The sequence below is a fragment of the Tyto alba genome, unplaced genomic scaffold (assembly GCF_018691265.1).
Source record: "Tyto alba isolate M040663 unplaced genomic scaffold, T.alba_DEE_v4.0 Super-Scaffold_23, whole genome shotgun sequence".
In the NCBI taxonomy this organism is placed as follows: domain Eukaryota; kingdom Metazoa; phylum Chordata; class Aves; order Strigiformes; family Tytonidae; genus Tyto; species Tyto alba.
The window spans coordinates 16,878,035-16,890,496 of record NW_024881297.1 but is presented as its reverse complement, the minus strand read 5'-3'; the positions used below and the strand labels follow the sequence as shown (position 1 = coordinate 16,890,496).

Below are 12,462 nucleotides of genomic sequence, written 5' to 3'. Positions count from 1 at the left end.
TCTAAAGTAACACCAATTTCTCATGCCTGAGGTAATTTCTGGTTGCTGTAACTTCAAGCGCTTCATGTCGGAGTCTGTTTTCGCCCTCAAAACACAGTAGTTCAAGTACTATTTATTATGAATTATCACATAAAAGAAGTGCTTATAAAAGCAAAGTCCTTTCTCAACATTTGTGATTCTGCAGCAGAAAAGCCCAAGAGAGAATAAAACTTCTGTATTGCCTTCAGTCAGTATTGGAAAAATAATCTTTTAATTCAGTAGTCTTTTAGCATTTGAACAACTGATGACATAAGAGTACTTAATTACATTTATTAAATTCAATAGGGATCAAGTATTAGACACAATAAACAGCAGCTACAACTGGAGTTAGTCCAGTTTTTTTTCCCTGGTAGTACTGAAGCAGATAAAACAAACCCATACATATGACTTTAGGCCCCATTATGAACAAAAATTAAAATTCCACTTTTGAAAATAAACACTGAATGATTAAAACATTGTAAATTTCTGTTTCTCGTACATATTATCAGACAAATAATGTCTACAGCTAATAGTCAACACCTGGGAAGCCAGTTTCCTCCTTTTTACTTAATTAACACTGGTTGCTCAGCACAGTGCATTCATTCTCACAAATGACAAAAGTGTAAACTATTGTACTTAGTATTTCCTTCTTGTAGTAAAGAAAAGCTGTGCATATTTCAACTCTGTGCAGGTTATTCTTGCTACAAAATGCATTTAGCAAAACAGTAGAAGAAAAATTGCACATATGATTCACTGCATTTCAAGTACCAGCTGCTGAGGCTGTGATTTTCAATGGCTCCTCACCACCTTAAATACCCAAATCCCACATAAACTGCTTGTGAAGCAGGTGCCTGCCTTCCTCTACAGTTCTGTCACGCTTCATTTCAAATCCTGCAGATGTACTGATACACAGCAGTTTCTAAAGTCAGACATTTTGTATTAGCCAGTGCTTACAAGCTAGCAAACTGAACATCAGAAGGTTCACTTAAGTAGTGATGTTTCCATACAAAGTGCATGCAGCTCAACTAATCTCGTAGTTACAAAAGATACTAATCCTGATTCACGGAATCAAGATAATATTTCTTTTACTTCATTCTGGAAAGGACAGACATAACCTGTGACCTTCTGAGCTGCGTTTAGTACACGGGTGCATCACCTAAACTGTACACATGTCAAATGTGCCATTTTATTCACCTAACTTGCTCACACCCCTTCCTCTGCTGCTAGAAAAGCAGAATACAAAAGCTCTACTGCAGCAGGTGTAACCATGCGTTAGGATATGACCAAGTTATATGTTCTGTCAAGGTGTAACTACAGGTGTACGGTTCTTAGCATGCAGCCAACAAGGTCAGTGGTTAGGTGCTCCTCATGAGAAAGTAGTAATAACAGTATTACTACTTGTTGGTTTTACTTTTTTTTTTTTTCTTTTTAAAATACATATTTAACAATTCTCTTCTTGCATCCTTCCGTACCTCACAGAAAATGCAATTAGTCTCTTGTATACTATCTCCAAGAGTAAGAGAGAGACAACAACTACCCCACAGATTAAGCTAAATGCCCAGCGTGGTCCCAGGTGAGTGTATATTTGGCTGACAAACACCGGCCCAAGTATTCGTGCTCCACTTCCAGAGGCAGTTAACCATCCCATGTAGACACCCTACAGAAGATCAAAAGCTTATGTTAGTGACATGGGAATTATTTGGTTTGTCAATAATTCCCACCAATTATCCTAAATAGAAAATTGAGAAGTGTTTAAGGAATTGCTAATCTTTCTTCACTCGTTAAGACACTGATTACTTTGTTTCCAAGCGTACTGCTCAGCTTCTCTAAGCATTAATTCAAAGGCTCCACTGGGCTACATACTCTACAGCTTTCTAACAAAAAGGCATTTTGGCTCAAAGCACTGACTCTCTTACTGCAAAACATGACATGGAAAAAATAAGATAGGTGATAGAAAAGGAAGAAAATGTTTTGTTAAGCAGTAATACCAGCTTGCTATGTGTTTCACCACTGTGAAATGTCGATAACCGGAGATATCAGAGCATTTGCAGTCTTTGTGTAATACACTTGCTAAGAGGAACTATTCTGTGCTGATATTCCAAATATATAATTGGTTGTTACAAAAATGACATTTCCAGGACAGCTGTGAAAGCCACGAGCTTTGGGCTTAGTCGTTCTGAAATTTTCATGCTGTAAGATTTGCCATAGCTTGTAGTACAAGCCTTGCTTTCTAATTCCTCTAGGACCTTGCCTTGGATTTTAGAAAATATTAGAGATCCTGGCAATTTCTATCCCATTTGAAATGTACTGTTATTTGGCTGAGGACAAAAGGAATTTTAGCTAGATCCTTCACTCCAGTAAAGAGAGTGCAAGTCTTGAAGAGCTAATAAAATAAAACGTTGAGGCACCATGCTTACCTGAGGCTTTGGTCCTAGAATTTTTGAGTATAATGTGTAGGACATGACGTTACAAACTGGGTAGCCCAATCCTATCAGTATGTCGGAGCTGATATACTGGGCCAGATAGATCATAGGAGTGTTGAGGCACCAGGCCTGTGTGACAGGGCAGCCTACGGGTTCCGCTGTGTGGTTGGCTGGAAGCTGTATTGCTTGCAAACTCCAGAAAGGCATTAACATCTCAGTGGGAGGTGTTCTGGGAATGGAGTTATTCTTTATTTCTGTAAAAACAAGTTTGGTATGCTGTTAAGGAAAAAATGCAGTAAAAAGCTTTCAGTAAAACATTACAACGATAGTTGAGCATAACTTGGATTATACCTTGCCACTGGATATTTGGTAGCTTTTTCCCCCAAGGCAGTAAGATAAAGAAGCCAACCAAGACAATCAGTAAGCCTCCATGGAGTATGGCACGTTCACCAGTCCTATCATACAATTAGATTACAATTAAACATATCAGTTAATTAAAGTAAAATTCATGAAGGTGCTAATGACATAGCCCCTTAGTTTGGGGAAAAACACCTGCAAGAGAAATTGCAAAATCACAGTGACTTAAAACCTGTTTTCCTCGTGATTCAAGGGTAAAAGACAGACAAGGAAGGGGGGTAACAGAATAAAGCACAACCACAGCATCACGGCTGTGCCAAAATCGGAAGTACTTCATTGTCATAGTAAACTCATATTCATTAACAAGTAAAAGGTTTATGTAATGCAGATTTGGCCTCGCCATAAAGCTTTTCACACTTAGCTAACATAAGTTAACAAAATTCCAATAAACTCCGAAAACTTACTTTTTAGATAGCATTTTAACCACCATGAAAACAACCACTGATTCAATGCCAACCACACTAAGGATTATTCCATTGTAAAAAACAGCTTCTTTCCTGGTCCAGGAATACATGTCCATCGTCAGTGGAGTAGCTATACTAAATTGACAGAACAGAATGACATTAATTAAAAAAAAAAGCTTTTTCTCTACAGCCATTTCCATAAATACATTATCCCAAACAGCAAGCACAGTGGTATAAAAGCCTCTCCTCCTGACAGAGAGATCAGAAAGCACAGGCTAGTTAGAAACATTTATTAAAACAAAATCCACTAGACAAAATTCACAACTGTATTCCACCAGCCATACTCTAAAGCATCATTAAACTATTTAATGAAAAATGATGGCGTTAAAGCAAAGCAATAGTAATATAGAGGAAAACAAACCCCAGGCCTTGTGACTATAGAAATAATAAATATTTAGTACTGTTTCAGTTTTAGCAATCAAGCAGTCTCTAGGAACTCAGTTTTCTAAAAATAATGCAGTTAAGACAGAGACATATTGTTAAAATAAATTTTAGTTACGTTAGAGCTCAAAAAACTTACAAAACAAATCTTTTATCCTCAAAGTGTTTTATAAATTAAAAAAGGAAGTATACTTCAGGCTGAGGTAATGTTATGTTTTACTTATTTATAATTTAATATATTTATATATATTTATATTTACATATATTTATACTTATTTATAATTAACAATTTTATATTTGTTATGCTATACTTATTTATATATACACAGAAAATTAGGGAGGGAATAATATACCTCTTTATGTAAAAAAACATCATGGAAAATAGTATATTTACGAATACAATTGCATTGTATAATCAAACAATTGTTTTCATCATTACTAAGAGCTTCACTGGAGCTTTTGGAGCTAATCAGAATCATACTAAGAAGTTACACAAAATTAAAATAGAAAGTATAGAACAAGGTACTCAAGTGAAAACAGTCTTCTCTGAAGACTGTAGGTAGCCCAAGTTGTTTGTTTTGTTTTGTTTTTTTTAACACCTAAAAAAATTCGAGGATATGGGTTTGTATCCATTCAAAAGCTTTGACATTAGAGTTTCATATACTACAAACTGTATGCCACATATTTTCAGTTATTACTGACCTTTAATTCATTACTCTGTATCAGTATACATCAATTTGATTGCATATAGTTTTGGACTTCTATTTCTGAAGAGTACGGTTAAGAAAATGGGTCCAACAGAGAAGCCTTTACATGTACACCCAGTCTAACTACATAACATGCCTAAGTATTTGGAGAGAAAATAGACAAACTTACGTTTCAAAGACAGCAAACACAAACAAGATGACAAAGAAAAGAAAATTGATTGCTACCACAGCAACATGGTCAATGCTTCCTTCTGCATCCTCAGCCAGAACATCACTTTCTGCAACAACACAAAAGAATAATCTAAATGGCAAACTGAGCTTTTTTTACATGACCGCAAACTACAAACAGTAATGATTTCCTTACTCTGTTAAGTATTTAACATGCAGGTTGGTGGGCAGCTAGACAGTTATATTTTGACTATCGAAGTATCATGTTTGTAAATCAAAATGGAATTGTTGAAATTTCAATTTCTCTGACAATGAGGGAAAATTATTTCCAAATTGGTTATACCACCTGTTGTCCCACTGTAATGCTGGGACTGACAAGTCCTGAGTGACAGCAAAATAAGCCAACTTCTTTAAATGTCTTTACAATGGAAACCAAAACAATTTCTGTTCCTCCTTCAAGGTCAAAAGTACACAACAGTAAAATTCTCTGCACCACCATGGAGCCTTTGTTCCTCTAACTTGGGTATAGCATTTTCATACACAAAACACCCATGTGGGGTGTGCACCTAACAGCTCACTTTTTGAACAGAAAAACTAATACCATACTGAAACAGGTGACTGCCACAGATTTTAAAAGAGGTTTATGATCACCTTCCATACACTTTTTATTCTTCAAGTGAAAACAATACTCACGACATTTAAAAAAATGTTAACTGTGTTCAAAAAGGGTATATATTGAAGATAAGCTGTTACACTGTACATGGCAATTACTGTACCTTAGTCTCACCAACCAAATTTACTTATACAACATACACCTTTTAATAAGATGCAGCATGTCAAAGCTGATACATAATAACAGTATCACTCAGCATGATACGGAACAAAAGGGAAGTATGACCGCACAGCAGAAGTTAAGGGAGATTTTTTTTTATGTCCATATTCACTTAATTCTGTCTCTTGGAAGAGACAGTTCCAGGGTGAAAATCTGGAAGGATCCGTACAATAATTTTTTTTTTTTTGTTTACTTCTCTGCTACCAGACAGCATTATGGACACACAGGGACACAACATGGACACGAAGCAATTGCTAGGCCAGTTAAAAAGAGATGTAACCGATTTCCTACTTTGAGTTCCCAGTCCATCAGGTCTTAGAACACTTCTAAATGCTTGTATATAATAACAAAGCACTTTGAAATTATCATCACCAAGTAAGCTTTTAAGAAAACATAGATACCTTCTCCTTTGATACCTTCTCCTTCAAAATTGACACTTTTGCATTGCCGACCCATGTCATCCACTCGATGCTCTCTAGAAATTTAAGAAGTGTTCATTAATACACATATTTATTTGATCTACTATTGAGTCAAGCTTCTATTAAAATAACTCTAAATGGCGTGACCTTATATTCTAAGTATTCCCAGCTCCTTTAACCATCGTCTGTGTAGTCTACATTTGACTGCAGTGAACACCACTATATTCAAGAAAGAAAATACTCTAGTGGGAGACTATCACATATCTGTGTGCATCTCGGCCCTCCCCTCACTGCCACCAATGGGATAATGCATAAAAAACTCCCCTTGAGATTCTTAAAGGAAAGACACAGTGAGAACCTTACAGACAAGCTAACCTTATTTCTCTTTAGAGAAAAAACATGGGCAGAAACCATCAACATTAGAAATATATCAGGGCTCAGCTAATAATCTAACAGTTCTAACTTTTTAAATCAGTTTAAATCCTAGTTGTAACATCACCATGATTAATTTATGAGCATAATGAAAAAGATATGTACTAAACAAGGCAGAAACCCTGAAAAATAAGTAACACCTTATAGATTTAGGGCTCCAGATTCCAGGCTTATTATTCCCCCTTCTGAGAAGCGTATTAGTTGTTACAAGCCACTCACTAAGCCAGTCCAGAATATTACTCTTTTTCGACTTGATTACCTGAATATTGCAAAGATGAGAATAATATTAATAACTCCTAAGAGAGCTCCAAATAAAACTGGTGCTGTATACATATTCAGCTGAAGATTAACTAATTTCCAGGTTATTCCTTCTTCTCCAATAAGCGTAAAACATGTCTGAAAAACTTAAAAACATAAATTTATTAAGAAAACATAGAGAATCATTAAGAAAATATTACACCACAGATAGAATAAACATATAAAACTGCATAGCAAAGTTATTATAATTGCTAAGTCAAATTTAAGAATTATACCTGTCAAACCTTTTATATTTTGAGAGTCCTACTCTAAAAAAACTGATGGATACCAGTGGGATCTCAACTGGCTGGAAAACTACTTGGTTAAATACAAATACACTGTATAAATAACAGCCTAACACTTAAAGAACTGGAACTGAATTCTGAGTGTACCAATGGTTCATTTTCTTGGCCGTGTGCAGACAGCTGATTTACTCTTTTTTTCTTCTTCCTACATGGAAAACCTGGGTCCTGAGACTGAACTATCCCTCCTCACAAGGGCAAGCTAGAAGGAAAAGAAGTTGTGGGTTGGTTTTCTTTTTTTTTTTTTAAGTAAAATTTATATTGTCACAGAGTAAAAGATTGTAAAATCAGGTCATTTGCTTACTGCTATTAAGAAACAGACTGAGAGTCCCTATCAAATTAGGAAAGGGAATGACCTAAACTTATACTCTACGCAAAACACACAAAGAATGCAGGTATTTTGTTGCTCTAGAGCCTCTAACACTCTATCAACAGCACCAATAATAATCCACCAGAGAAAAAACTTTCAGCCCTAAGTGCTCACCTCATTATATTACCATGCACAGAGCACTTCAGCTCTAATTGGATAATCTTAATCTCCAGCTATAGAAGACAAGTCACGAGTAGAGGCTGTTTAGGGCAAAATTGCTGGTCTCTGCTTACAACACAAGGCAAGTCTAACGCATTTCTCCCATGAAGCAGAGTATCGCAGAAGCCACAGTTACGCCTGACCTAACAAACACCGCTTGAGCTCTCTGTTCCCTCAGCTCTCTGTGACACCTGTGCTATGCCTTAAAATTTTGCCAATACAAAGATTTTGTGATCGTCGCTACAAGGTCAGAAAGATCTGTGGGATGTTATTTTCTACACCACATGAGGCAAGGTGAAATTTTCAGTCATTTTGGAAAGGTGGAAATGTTTGCCCGAGTATAGTAATGCTAATTTCTCTTCTTCATGAATAAAGTGCAATTGGTCATAGATTATTCAGTGGGTACTGGTACAAGAGAGCATGTTGGAACTTGTTTTTCCTGCAGCCAGCAATCCAAAACATCTAGTTTTTAACTACCAATGATTAGAATTCCTTTGGACTAGAACATTTCATTTATATTGGCATACATAAGTATATATGAGTGGATCCCATTTATTCAATTTTGATACCACTGACAAACTATGCCTTAAAATCCCCAACTTAGAGCTGCTGAGGGTTCCTACTTCCAATGCCCAAATTCATCCTAAAAAGTATTAGAGTAGTGAGGAAAGAAGATATGCTCTACCTGGCCCTAATATGAAGCCAACGGCTTGGCACGCACTGGTATTGGCCATGGCGCTTGTTCTTTCTGTAAGAGAAGTGGCACCCGCAATATACGATCGAACTACAGCCACATTTCCTTAAAAAAAAAAAACAAAACCAAGAAAGTGTTCATGTAAATATGAAGTTATATTCTTAAATTATCCTGTTACTTTTTTTTTTTTTTTTTTTTCCTGTAGTGGGGCTGTTCTTACTTTACGAGAAAATAAAACCCAGTACTCCCTCTAGTGTTTATACACAACTGCACAATTACACAATTTTATTATAAATTATTATCAGCCAAATCTTTGCTTTAAGTAATAAGTTACCATTCGCATAATGGTAAATCTGGTACTAAAATATCATGTTAACTATCTTAGACAAGACATGGAATTTAATAACTTTCAGAAATGTAAATTCTACTGTGGTTACCTGCTCCAAATCCCACGAGAGCACGTGCAGTCAGCATGTAGTATTTGTTGTGTGAATGAGGTACATGGACGTAGGCATAAAGACAATTAGCAGCTACTGAAATAGCTGTTGAAACAACGAGAGGTTCTCTTCTTGGCCTGTAATTGGACCACAAGCCGAACAGGGGAGACGCAACCATTTGGCCAATGCTATATGAAGCTATAATCCAGCCCAAGAAACTCCCATCTGCTGTCGGATCAATCTGCAGAAACAAATCAATCAATTCTATGGGTAAAGTATTACAGTATTTTACAATATCAACAAAACCATTTTAGAATCTGTACCTGAAATACCTAAGACTCTGCACTGTAATTCTCCAAGAATTCAGCACCAGCCTCAATTTTAACAACACCTCTAGGACCCTACCCAGGCTATGATCCTCCAAATTTGCATTTGAAACTGCCTTCTACAATTCCAGGGCCAGTAAAATCCTAGCACAGATGAAATAAGTTTGAGAGACCTTTTACGCCATTTCCGACAAGAACATAACAAAGAGGGAAGCAATTACAAAAAACCTAAAAACATTATCCAGGAACACAGGCAATTCCCCATTAAAAACATCAAGAAAGTCTACACGAAACAATCTGACATTTACAAAGCAACTTCTTCCCTCAGCTTCCATTTTTTTTTTTTTTTTCAAAATGCAGACAAGCCTTCTGTATTATGTCTTAACACTACAAATGCATTCAAATAAAGAGCTTTCTATTGATTCGCTGTCCAAGAAAACAGTGAAATTACACTGGAAAACCAAACATTTTTGGATTATGATGTACCTTTATCAATTCAGGAAATCAACTGACAGATTTTAAATGCTGAAAGTTGTCTAAGTGGATGGCAAAATAAAAGTCTCTTATAACCACACATTCTCCTTTACTGTTTCTTTTCCTAAATAAAATGCCAAGTTTTATATTACATAATTTTTGAGCAAGAGTTTTCTGTTCTCATTAATTAAAAAACCCTTAATTTACAAACCTTTTGGAGATATGGCCACACAGACATAATTACAATTGAGAAACCTGCAATGCAGTAAAAACATAACTGAAGTTACTTTATTTGTCATGTTTATCAGTAATTAGCTTCTTTTTTATTACAGGTTCATTCTTCTGCTCCTAAGTGCATTATAGTCTAAAACTGTGCATCAGTCTGTCACCTGAAAAAATGATGTGTTATGCATTTTTTTTAAGGAGTGATAATTCCTCCTAACAGGGGGAACTACTTTTAAAAGGACATTTTATAGGTGTGTACACACTAAACAAAAAAACTTCAATGAAAAGAATACTGATGGGCCAAGCAAACTGCATGGGATTTTTCTTCCCAATGGAAAGACAATAAGTTCCCCAGAGTAAAAAGAATTTCTTGATATACAGACATATTTCTATTAATTTATCAAAGAAATTCTAATTCATCAAGTTAAAGAATCAAACAAAAAAAATCACTGAAATATCCTATGATTTTCAAGATCACTTCTAGGCCCACATAAAATTACCAGAAGTCAAAAATTAATACAAGTCTTGCTTGCAGAGGCAGTTATTTAGAAATGAAACAGTAATTTGTTCTGCAGTGGAGATGCTAAATCCCATAGGAGAAAACAAGCTCTCATACATTACCACAAAGATCTCACCTCTTAAGAACTCAGCATTATTTCTATTTTCATTCCCTATATGTTTCAGTTTGGGTGATAAAACTATGACTTTTGCTTTGTTTGGTTCTAAACAATAACCTTAGTTTGCCTCAACCTTTTACCCCAAACTATTACAAAGCCATAAAACAACGATTTAAGTAACATGTCATTCAGTGTCAAAACAGAGTATTATTTAACTTATTAGATGTAACTTTGTTGAATTTGGTAGTCATATCTTCTCTTTTGAAGAATCAGAAAATGCACCTTTTTAAGGTTATAAAAGAACAGTAGCATTAAAAGAGCTATGTAGTTGAAATTTAGGAGACCCTTATAATTTTGAAACCAAAATAAATTGATAGCGCAAATAACATTGAAATCCACCTGTGTTTACTCACCTACACTGCTGAGAAACATAGTAAGATACATAACCCAGATGGATCGCCACCTGCTCTTATAATGCTCTTGTGTTTCCACAACATCCCTGTTTTTGAACCAAAAGTCAAGAGAGAAATTAATCATTATCAGATTTTCTTCTTCTAGCTGTTTCCACAGGCCATTGAAAATATTTTTGACAAACCTCTCAGTACAACTGTGTAAATTGTTATGCAGGAATGGACTTGCACACAGCAAAGAATACAAATGATTTATTTTAGAAGGAAGCTAACTTTGCACTGAAAAATACTAGATTGACAAATCAATAAATTAATACAATTGCTATCATGTACTATTGCATTCAAATGTTACACATAGAGATCTTTAGCTAGAGAGATCTTCAATTCTGCAATCTCTTTGTATAGACACTTTGGAGCATCACATATATCATGTAAAGGCTTTAATAAGAGCATATTAAACCATAAAATCCCAGACATCTCAGAATTGTGACTTCCAAGCAAAAAAAAGCCCAATCCTGAACAACTATTGATTAGAGGAAAAGGTATGGCCAGTCTATTCTTACCATAAGAATAACTATACAATGTAAAATACAATGTAAAAGATATTGCTGAAGATTGTAAAGGCTGCAAAAAAAAAAAAAAAACACCACCTTAAAATAGAAGTTACAAACTTTGTGAGCAGTAAATTATTTTTCTAAAATTCATAAACACCTTCTGAGATCCATGTACTTTTTCAGAAGCATGGACATTTCAGCATTCTTCACCTCTTTTGAACTATTCCAAACAAAATAATCTCTGTCCAAAAGATGCAGACCTAGCTTGTATAAAAAGTAGTTTATAAACATTGTTTATATAGGTCACACATACACTTAGGCATAGGTGCAATTTTAAAGCTAATATAGCTATTGAACAGCACAATTTATACATTTGTTTCTTCAGAAATGTTTACACCATTCAACTGTCTTGGTTCAATGAAACTATAACCACATAAATAATGCTTCTAAAGGTACTTTGCAATCTCATTGCCCATCGCTCATGGGAAAAAGTCAGTCAAACTCTTGTGCGTGCAGTGCACGTACTATGTTTGGTCGCTTCCAAGATTTTATTAAAATCAAGCGGTACGCTTCAAGTACGAGAACACTTCAGCACAGCCGGCAGCAGCGGTAGCAGCAGCCACCCCTAAACATTCAAGATACTGTTTTTCTTTCATGACAGAGGGAAAAAAACAAACAAACAAACAAACAAACAAAACAAGTGGATCAACTGCTGCCCACAAAAGCGCTATTAATTGCTTAGGCTTCGGCACCACAATAATCCATTTATTGCGCTTTTCAGAGTCGTGCCAAGCGAGTGCGTTGGTCGGTCCCCGGGCGGAGCCGGCCCCGCCGGGGCAGCGGCCGCCGCCAGAGCGCCCGGGGGTCGCCTCCGCCCGCTCCCCTTGCGGGGTAAAGCACCCACGCAGCGGGCACAGGGCCTCACCCCCCACGGGTGGCTCCCCTGCGACTCGCGGGGGTGCCGCCCCAAACGGCCCCCCGGGAGCCGGGAGGGGCGGGGAGGCGCAGACACCCTCCGCCCGCCGCGCCAGGAGCGTCCCCTCGCCGCCTCGGGCAGGAGGGGCGCGGGAAGGGGCGTGCCCCTACCTGCTCGCCGCCGCCTCCTCCTCCTCCGCCACTGCCTCTCCGGCACTCAGCAAAGGCTCCCGCCCCTCAGCGGCCACCTCCGGACCGGAGACGGCGGCCGCCATACCCACCCGCGCCCGCTTCCGAGCCGCGCAGGGCCGGGACCGCCCCCCTCCCCCGCTCCACAGACACCCCGCCCTTCGCGCCCGCCGCTGCCGCCAGGGGGCGCGCGCGCGCACTCGAGTGCCGGCGCCCGAGCGCGACACACGGC

The 12,462-nt window shown here is 37.4% G+C and overlaps 1 protein-coding gene across 3 annotated transcripts; it reads right to left on the bottom strand.

The window, feature by feature from the left end:
* Window positions 1-289: 289 nt before the first annotated feature.
* On the bottom strand, window positions 290-12,331 carry MFSD8 (major facilitator superfamily domain containing 8). 3 transcript variants are annotated; one of them, XM_042797009.1, is made up of 12 exons: window positions 12,213-12,331; window positions 10,576-10,661; window positions 9,532-9,575; window positions 8,521-8,761; window positions 8,075-8,188; window positions 6,521-6,665; window positions 5,812-5,885; window positions 4,580-4,688; window positions 3,263-3,397; window positions 2,793-2,896; window positions 2,436-2,695; window positions 290-1,675 (listed from the first exon to the last, which is right to left on the bottom strand). In XM_042797009.1, exons 1-12 carry the CDS (start codon window positions 12,314-12,316, stop codon window positions 1,460-1,462), a joined length of 1,632 nt encoding a protein of 543 aa, XP_042652943.1. In that variant the 5' UTR covers window positions 12,317-12,331; the 3' UTR covers window positions 290-1,459. The 3 variants fall into 3 exon arrangements, with proteins under 3 accessions (XP_042652943.1, XP_042652944.1, XP_042652945.1); XM_042797010.1 differs by lacking the exon at window positions 12,213-12,331 and adding an exon at window positions 11,583-12,085; XM_042797011.1 differs by lacking the exon at window positions 9,532-9,575 and having other exon boundaries at window positions 12,213-12,241.
* Window positions 12,332-12,462: the final 131 nt, after the last annotated feature.